The sequence below is a fragment of the Phymastichus coffea genome, unplaced genomic scaffold (assembly GCF_024137745.1).
Source record: "Phymastichus coffea isolate CEN01 unplaced genomic scaffold, Cenicafe_Pcof_1.1 PCOF00011, whole genome shotgun sequence".
In the NCBI taxonomy this organism is placed as follows: Eukaryota; Metazoa; Arthropoda; class Insecta; order Hymenoptera; family Eulophidae; genus Phymastichus; species Phymastichus coffea.
Window position 1 is genome coordinate 6,339,022 of NW_026706822.1, and position 22,174 is coordinate 6,361,195.

Here is a 22,174-nt window from a genome sequence, read left to right on the forward strand (position 1 = left end):
ATTATTAAATAGTTTTAAACTTTTCAAAGTTTGAAAATGTATTTTCAATGTTAATATTTAATATTGATAAGGAGAATTTTTCCAAATATATATTAACTTCGTGAATTTTTTTAATAAAAAAATTGATGTAATATTAAAAAATCTTCTTTTAATATTCCATATCTTCACTTCAACGAAAACAAGTGAGATAAACGTTCTGTAACGGGGTTGATACCGTTTATTCAATTTAATGCGCACGATCGTATCGAAGAGCGCGCGTGATTGCCTATACGTTCAAACACGAAAATCGGAGAGCAGGAGGGAACGGGTATCAGTCAACCAACTATCTACTATTGAAATAAATACGATGAAATTCTAATCAATATCACATGCGAGATCGTTTATTTCCTCTAAACTATACACTGTATTCGGCCCGCGTGTTTATGTTTACAAGATGCGCGCGCGACAATAACATGCGGAATCGGATCGCTTGCCGCTCTTTGTTTGCCGAGATAATACATGCACGTTTTCTATCGAGTCGAGAGATATGTTATAGACAATTCTATCGCGATCGCGATATTAAGCTGGCCAGCTTACCTTGTTAGCAGCTGTACGATGACACGGAAATAAAAGTGCTCGCACCCTAGTTGCGGAAAAGTCAGTCTTTGCGGCGAGGTATCTCGAGTTTTCAGTTTCGCCCTCGATGGCGAAACTGCTCACTTATGCACGCTAGCACGCACTCAGCTCCGTCAGGCTATGACACAGCTCGTCTCTGGTTATCTCTGCGCTCCGGAAATCTCGGGAAAACTCTCGTCCTTCTTGGTAGCAACTAAATGTGCGGGTTCTAATCTTTCACTCTTGGCTAAACGTGCCGGTAGCTAATTTTCTACTGGTTCATATTCGTACGCGCACGTTCCGTTACGTCTCATGCCGAATTCCCTCAATACATTTAGCCCCAACCGGCAGGTGCTGTCCTCGCCGGCAGCTGCATGGTTGGGCTGATAGCGCTAATATGATGTTTACCGTCACAGTTCATATAATTGCTAAATTTGATTCTATAATACTTTTGAATAAGTATATTGAATATAACATATTGTAACGGGGTAAAACCGTTTAATTATTTTATGCGCGTAAATACTCTAAAAGGACGCGCGCAGTTAGTTATGCTCAGTACGCAAATCGGAGAGCATGTAAAGATAGGCGCCAGTCAACCAGTAAGTCGTCTATTGAAGGAAAGTGAGTGGAAGCTATGAGATATAAGCGAATCAAAAGAAAACACTTGTTAGTAAAATGAACTAGATCTTTTATTATTCCTTATACTCTACAGAAGGTCGGCCCGCGCGTTTGTTTACGTTGACGCTCGCTCATCGACAACACGCTTTGCCGGTACGCTCGCTGCTCTTTGTTATTAGAGCCGTTACATGCACGCATCGAATATTAGAAATTGATTATTAATCACGCAACCGCGATCGCGAAATTAAGCTGGCCAGCTTACCTTATATTTGCAGGCGATCGGGGAACACAGCGACAAATCGCACAGCACGGAACAGTTTTTAAATGTTTAGTTCGCGGGTCGCGAATGCGCGCACGGAATGGTTTCGCCCTCGATGGCGAAACCTCACACACACACACTCGGCTTGGCCTCAAACTGGTAGCTGGATGGCTCCTTGGCGGCTACAGTCCTGGATAACTGGCTCTCAGCTGGATATCACTGTCTCAGCGTATGGTGGTCAAGGGTACGTGAATCGGCGGCGGTAATAGCGAAAGCGGGCGGACACAACAATGGTCAATGCTTCACTCGTTCGAATTCTATTGCGTGCGTTCCGTCTGCTCGCGTGCCGAATTCCTTCGTTACCTATTTCGTCCCCCCGGCAGATGCTGCCCTCACAGGCAGCAATTAAGCTAAATAATCAGCGCTAATTTGACGTTTACCGTCACAATATAAAGAGCTACAAAATAGTTTGTTTCAATTTCTACTTTTAAATGAAATTTTTTTAAAAGAATGGCGAGCCATTTTAAATGAGAAGAGAATTTTGTAATTTTTATTTTGATTTTTGCCGCACTGTACATAAGGACAGTATAATTTGAAAATACATCATATAACAAATTTTGTAAAGTTCTTTAAAATATACTTCCGTTGAGTTCTATAGGTTAATTTTGTTGATGGGTGGGTAAAAATTATTGTGTGGGAGTGGATTTTACAAAGAGTAGTTATACATTGCTATCAATGCAGTAGAAAAGTATTTTTAGAAGTTATCCTTAATTAACAAAATATCGATAATATATAGTAAAATAAGATACAATCATATTTTCGTTTAATTTTTTAATTGAAAAGACAATCATGAAATTTAAAGAAAGATATCCTACATTTTATATTTGTAAACATTGTATATGTCTATGTATGGATGCATGGTATATATATATATATATATATATATATATATATATATATATGTTATATATACTAAATATAGAAGTACATACATAAAATATATTGTATTTTAAATAATCTATTTTATGATAATATATTAATGAATTTCACACTTGATTCATTATATTAGATGTATTTCTTTATTCTTTTTCAAAGAATTCTAGGTATTCTAAAACAATGGATGTTTACAAATGAGATTAAATTGTGAAGTTTGACATCGACCTGTTAATCTCGTACAAAAACCTATACATACAAGTATATGTTAGTCCTTTGTTAATGTTTTTATCGCTAAGCCTTATATGGACGATTTGATCCAATAGCACAGCAGAGAATCAATGAAAAAATTAAACCTATGAACTCCAGAATATTTAACCCAACAATTATACTAATGAAGATATTACTCTTTGTTTTCAATTCTCCCAAAATTTTATCTGTGCAGCCCTGCAACACAAAAAATTTGTATTATTCAAAATTATTATATATATTTAATTATCAACGACTTCATATGAATGCATTATTTATAGAGTAGTATTATAAAACCAATATTAATAAAATCGAAACTCGTAAACGCGTAATCTTATACAAGTAATAATAAAGTATTGTATTAATTTCAATGGCTCGCAATACCGAGACTAATTATATTAATTTTAACTTATTCGGCAGCAATGGACACAAGAGAAAGTGATAAAGAGAGACAGAGAGAGAGTAATAACGAGAGTGAATTTTATTAAGCCATGAACCTGTATTTACTATAAAGCCATAAGCCGCAGTAAATACAGGAGCTAGTGCAAATAATACGAAATAGCGTAATTAAACATGCAATAAGTATAATAGGTAATATAAAAAAATTACGTATATAATTAACAAAGTAAATAAATAAATAATATAAGAGGAAGGCAACACACGCTTGGAATTGACAATTAGATATAAGTATTTATATACAAACGTAGGTGCATCTAATAAACATACTCGTATAATGATCAAATTATCCAGGTGACTAGTTAAGACTTAAACTTAAACGCTGAAAGGGAATTTAAGTAGGAATGATAGAAACATCAAATGAAAGAGAGGTACGAGGTGTGTTCAAAAAGTAAGGTGACTTTTCAAATTTCACGGGCAACGCCCTTTCGATTATCGATTTTTTTGTTTTGTTATGTTGGTACACTCTTCCCGAACATCTGTACCAAGTTTCAAGTGTATAGCATTTTTTGTTTGTTTGTGAGAGGCGTAAAGGTTATAAGTGTTTTGCGTGCTTGGCGATTTCTTGCTATCGAAAAATATGGATCAAAGGATTTGGATCAAATTTTGTGTAAAAAATAAAATAAACTGCTCCGAAACACTTGAAATGTTGACGGTGGCATACGGTGAAACTGTTCTGAGTTAAAAAAATGTTTACAAGTGGTACAAACTCTTCCAAGATGGCCGGGAAGATGTCAATAACGCTCGCTCTGGACGCCCAAGCACGTCAACAACTGATGAAAACGTTCAAGCAGTGAAGAAAATTGTTCTGGAAAATCGTCGAATCACTATCAGAGAAGTTGCTGAGGATGTTGGTATATCGCTTGGCTCGTGCCATGAAATTTTTTCTAACATTTTGGGCATGAGACGTGTGTCAGCGAAGTTTGTTCCGAAATTGCTAAATTTTGACCAAAAGAACCGTCGCATGAACATCGCTCAAGAACTGTTGAATGACGTCAACGACGACCCAGATTTACTCAAAAGGGTCATAACTAGTGACGAATCATGGGTATATGGTTATGATATCGAAACCAAAGTCCAATCGTCCCAATGGAAGAGCCCAAATTAGCCAAGACCGAAAAAAGCACGCCAAGGTCGATCAAATGTCAAAGTTTTGCTCACTGTTTTCTTCGATTACCATGACGTGGTGCATCAGGAGTTCTTACCATATGGACGTATGGTCAATAAACAGTATTATCTTGAAGTTATGCGCCGTTTGCGAGAAGCAATACGAAGAAAACGCCCAGAATTATGGAAAAACAATTCATGGCTTTTGCATCACGATAATGCCCCTGCTCACTCATCTTTGCTTGTGAGAGATTTTTTGACCAAAAACAACACCACAATCATGCCTCAGCCACCATATTTACCGGATTTGGCCCCATGTGACTTTTTCTTGTTCCCAAAACTAAAGAGACCTATGAGGACGGAGATTTGCAACGATTGAAGAGATAAAGACTGCATCGCTGGAAGAACTCAAGACTATACCGAAAAGTGCTTATGAGAAGTGCTTTGAGGATTGGAAAAACCGTTGGCATAAGTGTATTGTATCTGAGGGAGATTACTTTGAAGGGGACAACATAAATATTGATAAATAAATAAATATTTTTTCTTAAAAATACAAAGTCACCTTACTTTTTGAACACACCTCGTAAATGAGGTCAGATAGTAGAAAATCTGAATGGGTAGGATTATCTCAAACAGTAAGTTGGAAGGAGATGTTTTAGAAAAGGTAGCGTCTAAAAGTTAAGAGATATTCAGTAGAAGAAGTGAAGGCACTGATATTAAATGGGTAGGAAGGACAAAATGAGGATAGAGCAGTGATATTGGTTAAACTATTATTCACGGCCTTCTGATGGAAAGTCAAATATTCAAAGCCGTATACAGAGAAAATAGCCAATGCTAGGGTCCACGGTGTCTACTTATGTCGAAGAAAGTGACTGGGAGTTGGTTTAGTAAATACATGACTTATTGTTAGATAAAAGACGAACGGAACCAAGCCTTAATCCGTGGAGCTTGGTACTGAAATGATATGGGAGGATCATGATCTAATTTTTATTAAAGTCATGATTTGATAGTCGAATATAGGTTGAGAGGTAGAATGGATAATGGATGCAGATAGTTTTGTAAATGAGAAGCGAGAGTATAACGTGATTATGGAACTGGAAGGACAGCCAACCCAAACACAGTCTGTAAAAAGTAACACGAGACTTAATATTTTTAATAGCGATAAACGAGGAGCAGCGTATGACGAAGTGCGTGCAAGCATTTTGAACAACATGTAAGGCCAAGGTTCTGGTTTTATTTAGGTGACTGAAGGCTAAGGAGACATAGTGGAAGTAAGGGAAAACCAATGCTTCCACTAAGTTTTTCTTGAAGGGAAGGAGATTTCTCATAAAATTTAAGTGTATTTAAAGAGCAGTGGGTTTTGCAGATAATATCGGAAACAAGAGGCTTCCATTGTAGTGACGAGATCATCAAACTAAAGCTCTTTACAATGCGCGAAAATGGAACCTCAAAATTGTTAATCTTAATCTTTGGGAGTAGATCAAGATACAGAAACAAAGTATAAAGTTTTACTCAAAATTATCAAGCGTGCTATGATATACAGTGTCAAAGGCCTTGAAAAAATCGAAAAGGATAAGTATCGTTATTTGTTGTCAATACATCCAAAAGGCCAACGCAATCGGTATCTGTTGTGATGTTCGTATCACTTATAAATAATAATAATTCGAACTCTCGTATCTAGCTAATGAGTAAGAATTTGTTTCTAATAATTTTACTCTACTTGTCGATAAAATAAATAGATAAATCAAATGTACTCTAATAATAATAAATAAATCAACTATATATAAATAAGTACAATGTTTCAGGGAAAGTCAGACGATGCCCTAGTTTCTTATGGTGTATATCTATTACTTTGTTAAGTCACGCTATTTATTTTGATTCGACTCTTATATGAATATAATCGAGTAAACAGTGAGGTAGCGCCGCTTAATGTATTAATTTGAATAAACAGATAGATGCGTTAGACTGGTCGCGGTAATTCAGTGATCTAATAAATAGCTCATAAATAGGACCGTTACACGGTGGACTGGCTCCTTCGAAAGCCTATGTGCCTGAAGTCAAGAAGATTGAGAGTTTTCAGGAAGCTCGACAGTTTTCTATGTACGTACAAGGTTTTCAAGAAGTTTCGAGGGTTCGGATAGTTACATTATACGAGGTCTGTTTAAAAAGTATCGAATTTTGAATTTTCGCCGGCTAGGTAAATTTAATTTTTTTATTTTCTTGTAGCGTTATGTTGGTACTCATGTCCCTTACTTATGCTGATAAGATCGACCATTTTGAATGTTCAGTTAATTTTTGACAGCTGTTTTGCTTGGATGTGTTTTGGCTCGTCTTCGATTTTTGCCTATTCTAAAAAATGGATCAAAGAATCTGTATTAAATTTTGTGTGAAAAACAAAATAAAGTGCGTGAACGCATTCCGAATGTTGACTGTGGCATATGGTGAAGCTGACTTGGACCAAAGCAACGTTGGTATACAATTTTTCAAACATTATTTCACCAACGATTTTTGTTACGTAATTGGGCTTTTTCATGATGTTGTATGTAAATTCATCTGGGGCAAGAATAGCGATAGATCGGGAATTTTGAATTATTTTTTTTTCAACTCCATATTTTCCTATCAATAAATTTAGATATAAATTATTTAGTTGCCTCGTGAAATACTTTTCAATATATACGAATTATGAATTAACATCAGTATATAAGTTTAAATTTACACCACCTCTGCTATTAACGAAGTCGTTCTCGAATTGGTATATAATTACTTTTCTTGGCAATGAATAATTTTGAGTGTTCTGTTCTGAGGAATTCTCTATTACATCTTTTATGTTATCTTTAACTGTAAAGGCAAAAGTTACATCTGTAAGGCTGAATGTATATGTATTACTTCGTGATTGGCGTCGCTAGAGTATTTCATAGCTAAATCTTTATATAAAATATCATATGAATTTTTAACATTCTCGTTGCAGTAAAATATCGCAGAATGTATAACCTCCTTCTATATTTAAGCAATATTTTTCTGAAAATTACGAACCATACCCAAACTTAGTCTTAGCTTATCACTACTTAAGCTAGCTTTAGCGTTGTTTCGGACTAGTGTGATTTTTATTGTTTCTTGTACGAATGCTTTATTCTACGATCCGAAATTATCAACGTAGGATACTCCATTACAGATTCTACCTTCCGCGCTGCCCATAAAATTTATGCCTTTCGATGTTGTAGCGTTTACTTTTAAATTTGCTATTGTGTGGAAATTGGCATATTTGAAAATTTCGGTTTCATGAACAAGTCGGCATTATTCATAGTTTAATTCATATATATTCTTTTATACTCCATTGGGCTTGGGTATAAGATATTTCAGCCATTTACAAGTAAACACTGCTCGATTTTTCATTGGAATACCTGAACTTCTCGGAACTCGGCTACTTAGCTAAGTTCTATGCATTGTCGTTGAATTGAAAGCAGTTTCGTGAAAGTCTCACTCCTCCAAATCCAGTAAGGAAAAGGTTATTATATTTGATGTTGTTGAGCCACAATGATATCCAATTACCACATCACTTAGGCTCAAGGTTGTAATTAGTAACGAAAATTTTTAAATACACGGTCGAGATAGTTGAAAACTTCGATAACAGAACAAAAACATTAGTTTTTTTTACGTAAAATGAATTTTTTTCCATGAACTGTAATCGAGATTTTACTTTTATTTATTATGACATTGTTGCTTTCTGTTATGTCTAGGATTTTGAAAGGTCTTATATTCTAATTTTCTCAAGTTTTTCCAGGTTTAGCTTTTTTACAATCCACACTTGATCTCCTTCATTAAAATTGCTTGAATTTATAAATCAATCATAATACTTTTTTGATCTTTCTTTTGAAATTAGTCAATTTTCTGGTACTAGATAAGCAACGTCTTTCATATTTCTTATCAGATTGATTAAATAATTGTTAAATGTAGAGACCTGTTCCGAAATTTTCAAGGGATCACTAGAGGGTAACCTAGGTAGATAAGTGAAAACTAATTCATGCGGAGTATATCTATGAGCAATGTCAATACTTATATGAATGTCAATACTTATATGGTGTTATAATGAAATTGTGCTATTTTTAGCAAATTATTCTACCCTATTTTCTTTGTAGAAAAATTTTTTAGATATTCGCAGAGTGGAAGATGTGCTATTGTTTCAATTTTTGAAAATTAAAATCTACAAGAAAAATAGATTTGCCTAATAGTATCTACTGTTATTACGATTCCAAGTTCTATTTATGATTTTTAAATTTTTACTTGCGATTAAGTGCTCATTCAGAACAGAAGTGCGCCGAAATGCTCTCTGAAAACTGAATCTAAGCTACATTGAAAATTTTTATTAACTTTATAGCTGTTAAAGCAAACGTTATATCGTGTTTTTTATCATCACTTATAATGCCAAAACTTTTAGTTATATTACCGACATAACACACTGAAGTAAAAATAGAAATTTTTTACGTATTCGTGCAATGGTATGACTGGTGGCTATCTTTCTGAATTACAGGATAATTTTCTGCAAAATCTCCGTGTAAAATAACACTATTTTCATTTAAACGTCTTTTGCTTTTCCAAATTAATTTCATTTTGCTGCAGTTCTTTGAATCGTTTATGTTTCCTCGTTTTATCTGTGGAACTGTTTAGTTCTTTGAAGAATACGTCGAACGCGCAAGTTTCTTTTACAAGATCATTATTTTCCTAAAATGCAAAAGTAATTTCATCAAATATCAATCCTTCCTCCCATAAAAAGACATGAATCGTTTTCCTTATAGAGCAAATTATCATTGACAATAGTTTTTGCTTGAAGTTTGAAAACTCGTATTTTTCCTCTTGCAATATTTATCTAAAGCTACCGTTAGTAGATCGAAATTTGCACGGTATACATACAGGGTGTCTCAGACCACCCGTCCACCCCCCAAAGTGTGCCGAAAAAGTTTTTTTTTCAAAAATTGATAACGTAATTATATATAAATCGAGTACGCTCTATCGATTGGACGTAAAATCAACTTCCGGTTCCAACCGGAAATGGCGTATTCAGATCGGAAGTGCATGAGAATCCATTTTTTAAATAAAATATGCATACTTTTTTTTCAGATTCAGATTCTACGGTAAAAAATACGAAAATTTCATAATAAGAATTTTTTGAAAAAAGTTGATATTTGACCTCTAATTGACGTCTGAAGTCTGTAATCCACCAGTTCGTACTCAAGCTGCGAATATGCACGTTTTAACAATGGAATAGGATAATGTGGCTCCTCTAAGAGGTTTTCGGGGTCGCTGAGTCCGAATCCAAGGTGAGTTTGATCTTATCAGGTCATTTTGAGGTCAATTCAAGGTCATTTAGAGGTAAAACAAAAGAAAATATTAGATTTATAAAGAATGAAGTACTTTTAAAATTTTAGCCTTAATATTACAAAAATATGAATCTCGTCGTTTTTTCATTTATTCTTGTTATTATTAATCTATGTATTTACATAGCGTACTTTTATGAAATTAGGGGAAATGAAATTCCAAAACAAATTAGTTTAGCGAGATAAAAATCTTTATTCTCAAAACATAAGAGATTTCGTTACAGTAGCAACATTTGTTTATAATAACATAAATAATGATAATTTGTTTTAATTTAATAAATTACGTAGGCTTTAAAAAATCAGCATACTTTATCGAATGTTATGTATTTCAAACTCTGCGATCGCGTTATACAAGATAGGTCTTAAAAAGCAGCTTTGAAAATTTTCGCCAACGACTTGAGTTTTGCAACTAGTCAATCCGCCAAAGAGATGAGTTTCACAGATCTGTTCTATTTTCGAATGAATGTACCTTCAAGAGTGATGCAGAACTTAATACGTGGAATTGTTGTTATTGGTCACCACAAAATCCCCGGAAAACCTCCCGCTGCAGTTACGGCGTGACATGTGATTTCAGCAAGATGCATGTCCTGCACATACGGCACATATCTGCCGAAATAGTTTGAATCGTATGTTTCCCAATAGGTGGATTGGAAGGTTTGGTCTTGTCAATTATCCACCTTGATCCCCAGATCTGACTATCCTGGATTACTATTTGTGGGGAAGAGGAAAGGACATAGTTTCCCAAGAACGTCCGACAACGAGAGCCAATATGATTGGCAGAATCACGGATGCAATTCGGTCGCTGCAGGCAGCAGAAATTAGAAGAGCTGTTGATAATTTCCAAAGAAGAGTTCAAGCATGTATTTTTCATGGCGGAGCGCATTTTGAACATTAAAGTTTTTGTCAAATCTTCACCGTCTATTTTCGCACAGTTATTTCAGCGTTATTCATAAAAAAATTTTATTTACAGAACAATAGAAGATAAAATCTAATTATGTTATAAAAATTTTCATTATGTTAGGTTCTAATAAAACAAATTATCATTATTTATGTTATTCGAAAACCTCTTAGAGGAGCCACATTATCCTATTCCATTGTTAAAACGTGCATATTCGTAGCTTGAGTACGAACTGGTGGATTACAGACTTCAGACGTCAATTAGAGGTCAAATATCAACTTTTTTCAAAAAATTCTTCTTATGAAATTTTCGTATTTTTTACCGTAGAATCTGAATCTGAAAAAAAGTATGCATATTTTATTTAAAAAAATGGATTCTCATGCACTTCCGGTCTGAATAGGCCATTTCCGGTTGGAACCAGAAGTTGATTTTACGTCCAATCGATAGAGCGTACTCTATTAATATATAATTGCGTTATCAATTTTTGAAAAAAAAAACTTTTTCGGCACACTTTGGGGGGTGGACGGGTGGTCTGAGACACCCTGTATAAATATGAGTCATTTAAAGGTTGAGTTATAATCAATTTTGTTCGCAACTGATATATTTTAGATCTTGATTTTATGAAATATAGATTCTGTTACATAATCAGATTGCAAATTTCTTTGATACTGCGAGATAGAAAGCGTTTGACTTTCTTTTCTACAGTGTTATCTATTTTTACAATAACCACATCGGTTTTGTTCGGACTTTGACGAGAACAATTCAAATCGTTCAAATAATATTCGCTAGATTTTACTCTTCAGAAGATTATCAGTGTATAGATTGGGCTTTTTATATCAACCTTTATTTTCTAGGAGCTTTTTTCAATATTCTGTAATCTGTAGTTCCTCTTTGTGTGATAATACGTAATCACTTGTGACACTTGAAGGTACAAGAGTCAGTAGACGTAATTTTTCTTTATAATTTAGATTTTCACTTTCTAAGACTAAACTTAAATTTCCGTTCCATTCGTCGCATATTTACAGTCTTTCAATTATACTTTTTCTCTTCAAACATTGTAAAGCTTTATAATTTTACGATCACTTATTTCATGAAAATAGTTTACCGACTGTTTGTGTTACGATTGACATAATTGGTAAGTGACATCTCATCAATACTTAAAGAAGTCTTAAATGGCGAAAAAGAAAATTTGTCCATAACGATGATTTTATTCACTTCTTCATGTAACTAAACACTGCTAACAGAAGTCTGAGGATCTACAGGTAAAGAAGATTGAGATTGAATAGTTTGATCAAAAGATATTGAGTCTGTTAGGCCTGAATCCTGTGTTTCTTTTAATTTTTCTTCAGATGTGTTTTTTACTTTTCAAAACATATTCTACATATATACGTGTCTTCTGTTATTACTTTGTTTCAATATTATTTACAAAAAACTAAACCTTTTGCTATATCAACAAGTAATTGAAATGGCCGTCTACTATCTTCATAGACAGCTTTTTTACGGACAGAAAAAAATCTAGACACTTTGTCGATCTTCTAGAACTATATATAATTTGTGACATGTTGCTGAGATACGTGAAAATTTGAATTCAGATTAATTGCAAGTAAGCAAGAATTTAAAGAATAGAAAGTGTTATATCTAATATTCAGGGAAACCATTTGAAAGAAAAAAAGGAATAGCTATACACCATAGTATGAGTATAATGACAGGGGAAAAAGATAGTGAGCAAGAGAGAGAGAGAGAGAGAGAGAGAGAGAGAGAGAGAGAGAGAAATAAATAGACAAAATATAGTCGTCTGTTTAATAAACTCAAAAGTGAGAGTAACGAAAAAAACCATTCCACCTATGTGGCGTCGAACAGCACGCAATATTTTATTATTTATTGTTATCCATAGTACATATACATAATTACATTGAATGGTTGTATATGACGTGTGTTCAAAAAGTAAGGTGACTTTGTATTTTTAAGAAAAAATATTTATTTATTTATCAATATTTATGTAATATTCAAAGTAATCCCCCTTAGATACAATACACTTATGCCAACGGTTTTTCCAATCCACAAAGCACTTCTCATAAGCACTTTTCGGTATAGCCTTGAGCTCTTCCAGCGATGCAGTCTTTATCTCTTCAATCGTTGCAAATCTCCGTCCTCATAGGTCTCTTTAGTTTTGGGTACAAGAAAAAGTCACATGGGGCCAAATCCGGTGAATATGGTGGCTGAGGCATGATTGTGGTGTTGTTTTTGGCCAAAAAATCTTTCACAAGCAAAGATGAGTGAGCAGGGGCATTATCGTGATGCAAAAGCCATGAATTGTTTTTCCACAATTCTGGGGGTTTTCTTCGTATTGCTTCTCGCAAACGGCGCATAACTTCAAGATAATACTGTTTATTGACCATACGTCCATATGGTAAGAACTCCTGATGCACCACGTCATGGTAATCGAAGAAAACAGTGAGCAAAACTTTGACATTTGATCGAACTTGGCGTGCTTTTTTCGGTCTTGGCTAATTTGGGCTCTTCCATTGGGACGATTGGACTTTGGTTTCGATATCATAACCATATACCCATGATTCGTCACTAGTTATGACCCTTTTGAGTAAATCTGGGTCGTCGTTGACGTCATTCAACAGTTCTTGAGCGATGTTCATGCGACGGTTCTTTTGGTCAAAATTTAGCAATTTCGGAACAAATTTCGCTGACACACGTCTCATGCCCAAAATGTTAGAAAAAATTTCATGGCACGAGCCAAGCGATATACCAACATCCTCAGCAACTTCTCTGATAGTGATTCGACGATTTTCCAGAACAATTTTCTTCACTGCTTGAACGTTTTCATCAGTTGTTGACGTGCTTGGGCGTCCAGAGCGAGCGTTATTGACATCTTCCCGGCCATCTTGGAAGAGTTTGTACCACTTGTAAACATTTTTTTTACTCAGAACAGTTTCACCATATGCCACCGTCAACATTTCAAGTGTTTCGGAGCACTTTATTTTATTTTTTATACAAAATTTGATGCAAATCCTTTGATCCATATTTTTCGATAGCAAGAAATCGCCGAGCACGCAAAACACTTATAACCTTTACGCCTCTCACAACCAAATAAAAAATGCTATACACTTGAAACTTGGTACAGATGTTCGGGAAGAGTGTACCAACATAACAAAACAAAAAAATCGATAATCGAAAGGGCGTTGCCCGTGAAATTTGAAAAGTCACCTTACTTTTTGAACACACCTCGTATATCCATTACAAACAATTTTTTACAAAATTTGTAATCCAGCAGAGGAAAATTTCCTGTTTGCCGGTCTGGATGCACTTATTACAAACTTAAAACTAATATAGTAGTTTCGATAAATTTTTTATTAAATAATTGCGCTTTTTTGATATTCTTCTTCATCAGAATCTAATAAGTTTTGATCTAGCTGTGGTATAATTTCCTATTTTAGCATTGTGGTACATAATGTATTTTATTTTTTCACTGTGATTGAATCTTATTGGGCAAGGATGTCCAATTGCACATGTGGTTCTGAAGTAGGTTAGTGAAAATTGGTGTAGTGATAATTCTCTGGTATTGCTTTATACAGGTACATTGGCAAGTTAAGGTGAATACGATGTCATAAAGTACTATAAGGTCTTTGTGTTTAGGTTGAAGTTCAAATGAGTAAACAGAGTTTACAAAAGTTTTGTTACCTTGTAAACCTTTATCAAAATAGAGTAGGGCTTTGTTATTTCCCATGTAATTGATCCGTAAGTCATCCTATAGAATTTTGTTTATTAAATTGGATTACTAGAAGCTGATGCTAGTTTATTTGAAATTATTTTATTGCTATTATCTTCAGTTATTTTGTATATTACGTTGTAACGGTTGTAACGGGGGAGATAAATCTGAAAATTGGAAATTTATTTAAGAACAAACTCCCACGATGCAGAGCAAACCACCGCTCCGTTAAACACGTATGATAATACGTGTATTCGCCTTAACGTCAGATGATTTATCCTAGTTGTCTTCTATCGAACGGAGTTGAACTCACCTTAAGTCATGTGTCTTGTTACACTTGATGAGTTTTAAGTGTGAGCGACTTTACTCCTAAACTTCTTAATCCCCTAGACGTAATTGGTTTAAAACCTAAGCCTTTTTCAATTACTTAAGCTACTAGGAAAATTAAATGACGAAAACGGCGAATAAATTTAACAGACTTTAATTAATAAAAAAAATCACTACAGTCTTTGTAGGGCCGAAAGACTAACGCTCGCGAATAGGATTTTACAATTAACTATTTTCCGTGAGAAGGAGAGAGAGAGAAGATTCGAATATTACCGCGAACTAACGCTCGGCGCGAATACAAAAAATAACACTATCACGAATATACAAAATATCGAAAGTATTTTGTATCACTTAATATGACGGGAGCTGCACCTACTATACGGTGCAATTACGGTGATCAGCCGTAATTGTTGTTGCAAAAATTTCAACTGCTGCTGCCCCTCTATTATCAGCTGCGCTGCCTCAATTCGCTTTTATCTGCTGCTGCTGCTCCGCTGCTTGCTGCTGCAATACTGTCGTTGCACACACGCACGTAATTGACCAAAGAAAACTTTATTCGGCGAAAACAAAGTGCGAAAACAAATCGGCGGTAACTCGCGTTCACAGCTGAGGCGTAACTGCCTATTCAAAAGATCGCGCGCCCCCTCTCTCTCTTAACTATTAGAACTAATGCGCGAGAAGCAAGATCGCGAACGGTTCGATTACTTAAATCGACTACCGTTGCACGGTCCTATCTACAAACTCTTCTTTTATTTTCACTGTATTACTGCAACCCACTAAACTCATGAATCTACATACACTCCCGGTCACCTACTTTTTTAAAGCTCTTGAAAAGTGCTTTCAAATGGTGTGAATCATGAATATAATAAAATTTTTTTTCTATTTTTTTCAATTGATAATTGAAGACTGAAAATTCTAAAACTTCTTGTTCATCTTTGATCTCCCGCCAAATTTCGGGAAAAAATAACATAAAAATTTGAAGCACGGCATTTTGTGGCTCTTTCCAAACCCTATCTTAATCACCTTTTTGTTTCCAAACTTGAAAAAGTCACTCGCCGGGCAGAAATTTGAGTCGAATGAGGAGGTAATCGTTGCCTCGGAAGCCTACTTTTCAGACCTCAAGGAAACGTATTTTTCAGACGGGTTAAAGAAGTTGGAGCATCGCTGGGCCAAGTGTATCGAACTAAAAGGAGACTATATTGAAAAATAAAACGCCACTTTTCCAAAATTTTCGTTTTTCTTTTGTAGGCTAAGTACTTATCGGACCATCCTCGTATATGATGCCGGTGTCAGCTGTTTTCCCAAAATTTTACACTTTACTTCAACTTTTCATATCTCCGTACATTCAACTGATAGAAAAAAACTTATATAAAAAAATGTTTCGTTTTTTACGTAGAATAACGTAAAAGTTTGTTTTTGATTTTTTTTGAAAAAAAATTTTTCGACTTTTTTGGCTCAGGGAAAGATTTTTCCACTCTTTTTTTTTTTAATTTCATATAAATCAGATAAAATGCCTCAATTCAGGGTACAGTCTCGATGCAGCGACATAATTGTTATGACATTCGCCTAAAATCATTATCATATCGACAATTTTAGTAGGGGTATAATCTACCATCTCTATTGAGTATGCGACCACAAAATAACTCAAGGACTTGGAACCTTAACTTACTTTGGTAATAATCTGATCAAGATTTAATAATTAATACAAGATTTTAGAACAAAATAATACCAATCCGAAACGTTCTAGTTTACAATCGTGAAAGTATTATGCATGACTTTGCGTATTAACAATATTACTGGAAAATTTTTCATTCATAACAATATTATTGGAAAATTTATTATTTTGCAATGCATAACTAGAAGATATTTACATCTACACTTTTTTGGATAGAAATTAAAATTAAATAAATTTTATAAAATCTTAAGTTCTTTAAGATGAAACCAATAATTTTCAATTTATTATATAATTTCCCACTTTTTTCAAATCCGGTGTGAGAAATGGGGGTTTCCACTAAAAAGTAAGACTAACCTTGAAATAACTTTGGGATGGGGTGGGAGTCATTCGGATTCTATAAATATCTCATGATCTAAACGTACAATTTAACGTAGAATTTAAACTTGCGACGAAAAATGAGGGGTCCCATTTAAAAAGTAAGGTTGACTTCAAAATGACTTTGGGGTGGGGTAGGGGTCATTTGGACCTCACACATATTACATGATTTGAACGTAGAATTCAACGCAGAATCCGAATCCGAGATAAAAAGTAAGGGTTCCTATTTAAATAAAACATTGACCTTGAAATAACCTTGTCCCATCATGTTCAAGGTCAAATTTAAGTTACCGAAATATGGCCCCCTTGGTATTGAGCAAGTTTTGTCTGAACTATTTTTCTGTGCTATGCATAGAATTTGAGATATGGGGATCCATAGATTAAAATGACTCACCCTGTATACGAATTATAAGATTTTGCAAAAATACGAAAATTGATTATTATTCAAATATTATTAACTAATTTAAGTAGTTCTCTTTGGAATTACATCTACAAGCGATAAACTATTTTATATGTAAAAAATTCTTATTATTATATTGTAAATTTTACACTATTGTATTAACGAATTTCATTAGTTAATAACTTTTAACTCCGATTTTTGCGATAAGTGAAAATGACACTTAAATTATCTATATTAACTTCTGTATTTTTTACATGATTTAGATTTTCGTTAGCGCTGTCTATTCTATTGTAAACAAGAGAAAATGATTTTACACACTTGCGTAAATTGCATGAGAGGGATATCCTGCGAAAATAGGCGAGAAAATTGTGTATAAATACGTTGTATTTTGCACAGGCTGATTTTCTCTCCTAGCCTTGCAAAGTGAGCGCTCGATATTGAATAAACTTGGCTTATATCTAAGTTATTTCTCCCAATTAATTAACTAAGCAAGTCTTCTATTCCTATTGTAATTTACGCTCGACTCATACAACATTTCGCTATGAGAAACTTGTGCTGAATTACATCCTTTCAATAAAGACATAAGCTCTAATTATAAAACACTTCGCGCCATAAAAAATAAAGGTAAAGTTTCCTTAATTATACTTCAAAGTATATATATATATACTTTGAAGTATAATATATATATATATATATATATATATATATATATATATATATATATATATATATATATATATATATATATATATATATATATATATATATATATATATCTATATCTATATCTATATTATAACGGGGTTTTGACCCAGCGCGGGTCACTCGTTATATAAATTACGAGGGGAATAAACAGCTCGGTGTGGGCCTCGTTGTAGGCTGCGCAAAGCCTAGCCCAGCGGCAACAGGAACGTCGTGGTGCAGCGTCTGTTACCTTGGCCCGCGGAGAGCGTCGTGTAGTCCTATGGGCGCTTTGGAATAATCACGAAATTTAAGTGCGAAAGCTGGACGAAACGGGATTGATTACGATAGGTAAAAGGAAGCGCAAAAGAAGAAAACAGATATACAAATAACATCGAGTTTACTACGGAGAGTAATACAAAATTAATACGCAGTGTAAGCGGGAGAGAGAGCGGCGAAAAGCTAGCGAGAGAAACATGTATTCGAGAAGGTACTTACAATAACGTCTCGGCGTTAGCCCTGCAGGCGATATCCTCAGCCTCGCACGTGGCTCGCGATGACGCGCAGTGTACAGCTCGGGTGCAGTCAAGAAGCGGGCGACCTTAAAGGCTCGCACGCGCGGCCGCAGGAACTGGCCCGCCAAAGCCACTAGGGGCAATCTCGGCACCGATATCTCACACCGAGTGGACACTCGCGTATTCGCAGACAACCGAAAAGTCAGTCACAAAAGGTTAGTCGCGTAAAGTCGGACAGCAAAAGATCGCAAGCACAAGTATAGCCGCTCGTTACACGTCCACGTGCTTCGAAGTTGTCGGTACAAGAACGAGTCCTTATCGCGCGCCTCTCCGAAATCTCTTCTCGCACGCGTCGCGCTGGCCTCCCGAATTCTCTCTCTAGCTCGCCCTCTATTAGCGCTCTCTCTGACTTACCTTTGGCTGCCATACATGTGGGATAAATATAAGACAAATATACATAAGAATAATTATAATTATGTATAGGGAGAGAGAGAAATAACGAGGGTCTGGCCGCTCGTTATATGCCCCTTCCCCAGACTGGGTAGCAGGGCGTACCAGGTCGAAAAACCTGTCTCTCTCCACCAAGCAAGGAAAATCAATTGATAAAGAAAAATCGAGACATCGTAGTGGTAAAAAAATATGTTTTATTTATCTATACACTAGAAACTCTAGGTGTAATATAGCTTACCGCGACTCTCTCTACTCGCGCGGATCGCAAATCTAATAATAACGCGTGACAAAAGAAAACGAGAAGGGAAAAGAAAAGAAAACATGGACGTCAATGCCTGATTCTTGAGGGGAAAACTTCGAGGGCGAGGTCGCGAGGATGGTCGTAGCGCTTAGTTTTAGACCTAGTGCTCGGATACACCTCGGTTGTCGCCGTCGTCCGCGTGGGTGACCGATGACTCTTCTCGATCTCGAAGGAAGGCTTCCCTGCGTTGGCGCATTTCGACCGTGCTATAGGAGTACGTGCCTCGACCAGTTCGGGCAGTCTGAGGTTCGAGGTACTCCTGTGAGGCCGCAAGTGGAGCAGGCCCGCTTGCCGAAAAGGTCGGGACAGGGACTGGCCCAGCGGTTGCACGGCTCGTCTCCCGCGGCTCCTTGCAGGGCAAAATAGCCTGGCGTGCGGCGCGTCCGGTCGTTCGGGATGGCCTGGTTGGAAGCTCAACGGGAGTGGGAAGTCGGTGGGTCGCCCAAGGCTGCGAGCTACCGTTTCACCGTCTCGAGGTGCTCCTGGGCTCGACGTTGCTCCTCTCGTAAGCGTTGCCGCGTCTCCTCGCGCTGTTTGCGAGCCTCGCGTTCCTTCCGCCATTCGGGGATCGCCTCCTGGAGGTAGGCCTTGAGCTCTATGGCCTCCTGCAGTCTGGTCGCGTAGGTTCCCGCGATAGCGAGACCGCGGGACCCATGACGGTCGATGAAGGCGAGTCCATCTCGGTAGGCCTTTTCCTCCTCTTTTTCCGCGGCAAGCCGCGCCTTTCTGCAGGCGGTGAAGTGAGCCTGGAGGGCTTTCCATTCATCCTCGAGGGTGGGTGGCTCTTCCGCCGCAGGGGCCTGATTCATCTTGGCCTTAAAGCTCGTAGTGGCGTCGCGTTCTTCGGGGCCGTAGCCGCGCTGTCGCAGGATGGCCTCCAAGCGCTCGGCGGCCGCCAGGGCGGAGCAGGGAGACGCGTTGGCGCGTTTCGGGCTGCGGTCCGGCGAATCCTCGCCCTTACGGGCCGCACCGTCTTCCGGCCGTCTCGGCCTGCGTAGCATCCTCTGGGGGAGGTCTACGGTAGTCTCCGCGGAACTGGCGTCGCTGTCATCATCTGACGAGGCCCGCGACATGTTGGCTGGGATATCCTCTACCGCGTTGGAGTAGGCCAGGGCTGGAGCCGGAGAGGCGTCCCTGCGCGTCGACGGCGCAGCGTTTCGGCGCGATGCAATAGCTACGGCCGCCGTGAATGCATCATGCAGCACTTCTTCCATCCATACGGCGAGGGGAGCTATTTCGGCGTTGGTCAGCATCCTCTACAGGGCGAAGCATACGTAATGTTAAGCAAGAAAATGAGCTCGATTAGCTGCATCAAGCGATAGCGTCTGCTAGGGAAGCAGGAAGCTTTGAAGCAGTAACAGAGTTTTATTAGCATAGAAGGTGAGATAAGCAGAAAGAAAATGAGGAAACAAGCAAAGTCGTAGGGTGTTAGTTCCTGGAACGCAAGCGCTGAGGGGATACGTCGACGGGAGCATGCATTTTCTGCTTGCGAGGACGACCTCTTCTCCTTGGGGCGGTCGGTATTTCGCCTTGCGCAAGGTCCTGTCGTGGGCTTGCTGAGGCCTCTGGCCCTATAACCTTCGTGACCGAAACGTCGTTGTTCGAGGTATCGCGCTCGTCGCTTTCTTACGTGCGATCGGGTGAGAAAATTCCTTTCAACGACATCGTTTCGTCGTTTTCGTTTCCTTCAAGGAGAGGACTGTCAGCTGCATCATCGGGGCACTGGGCTCCGTCGAAACACGGGCGCAAGTCGCAAACGGCGACTTTACCAACGTCACAACCTTCTTCGTTCTGGAGTTGGTATGAGTTGGGACCGAGGCGTGCGGTAACGATGAACGGGCCCGCGTATTTCGGGCTGAGTTTCGCGGTCGTCTGGTTAGCGGCGGAGGACAGCATACGATTCTTCGCCCAGACTCTATCACCGACGATATACCTGACGTCGCGATGCTTAGCGTTGTAGTACATCTCCTGTCTATCTTGGGCTTCTCGCGAGTGTTGCAGTGCAACGGCTCGGAAGTCGTCAAGCTTGTTAATTCGAGTGTGCCAGTCGGCGACCGCGGCCGTCTCGAGGTTCCGAGCCACGGCGCGTTCTTCCTCTCGTTTCTTCGAGTTTGGCAGCTCGGGATGGCGTCGGTTCCGAAGAGGTCGTCGATGATGGGGTCAGGCTTATAAATATATAACCGGCCGCCTAAAACCTTCCAATAGAGGTTATCCGTGGGCCACTCGAGGACCTCCTGCATCCTCTTGCGATACCACGGGTCGTTAGTGCTCTCGTCGAGTGTCAACGAAGCGGTAGCCGCGAGCTCGTCTTCGTCGGCCTCAAACATGCGTGAAAGCGCGTCAGGCACGACGTTGTCCTTACCCCTGCGATGTATAATATCGAAATCATACGATTGCAACGCGAGGGACCAGCGACCAAGCTTACCGTTTGGGTGTTTCAGATTAGTGAGCCATTTAAGGCTCTGGTGGTCGGTTACAACTGTAAAGTGATACCCCTCCACGTAGGGTCGGAACTTTTCGGTCGACCATACGACAGCGAGGCACTCACGCTCGGTAACCGACAAGCGGCGTTCGCAAGCCGTCAAGGCGCGGCTCGCGAAGCACAGAACTCGATCTTCGCCGTCGATATGCTGCAGCAGAACGCTTCCAAGGCCGGTATCGCTCGCGTCACATTCGATGATGAACGGCGCAGTGAAATTGGGCCTGGCTAGGACAGGGGCCGTTGCCAAAAGGGCTTTGACTTGCTCGAAAGCTTGCCGTTGCGCCTCCTGCCATTCAAATTTGGCGTCCTTGCGGGTGAGCGCGTTAAGCGGCTCACAAATTGTGGCGTAGTCGTTTAGAAATTTTCGATACCACGAGGCCATGCCTAAGAATCTGCGCAAAGCACGAAGATTTTTCGGGGCTGGGTACTCGAGTATCGGTGCGACTCGTTCTGGATCGGGGCGCGTGCCATCGCGATTTACTAGCACGCCGAGGTAACGCACCTCGGTCATGCAAATCCGGGACTTCTTGCGATTGATCGTAAGGCTAGCTTCACGTATTCTTTTTAGAATATGCGTGAGCCGGCGGACGTGCTCTGAGAACGTTTCAGTAGCGATGATCACGTCGTCAAGATACGCGAAGGCATAAGGCTCCATCTCGGGCGAGATGACCCTGTCGGCCAACATCTGAAATGTTGCCGGGGCACCAGCCAATCCGAAGGGCATCCGAACAAATTCGAATAGCCCGAGTCCTGGGACGGTG

At 38.3% G+C, this 22,174-nt stretch overlaps 1 protein-coding gene across 2 annotated transcripts in view; it reads right to left on the reverse strand.

Annotated features, from left to right (window-relative positions):
- Window positions 1-2,523: 2,523 nt before the first annotated feature.
- LOC131672106 (CD9 antigen-like) overlaps window positions 2,524-22,174 on the reverse strand; it is a 290,984-nt gene continuing 271,333 nt past the window's right edge. For both annotated transcript variants that reach the window (XM_058949077.1, XM_058949086.1), the window contains exon 6: window positions 2,524-2,851. In XM_058949077.1, the coding sequence (XP_058805060.1) occupies window positions 2,699-2,851 (153 nt within the window). In that variant the 3' untranslated portion in view covers window positions 2,524-2,698. The remainder of the gene's footprint in view (window positions 2,852-22,174) is intronic.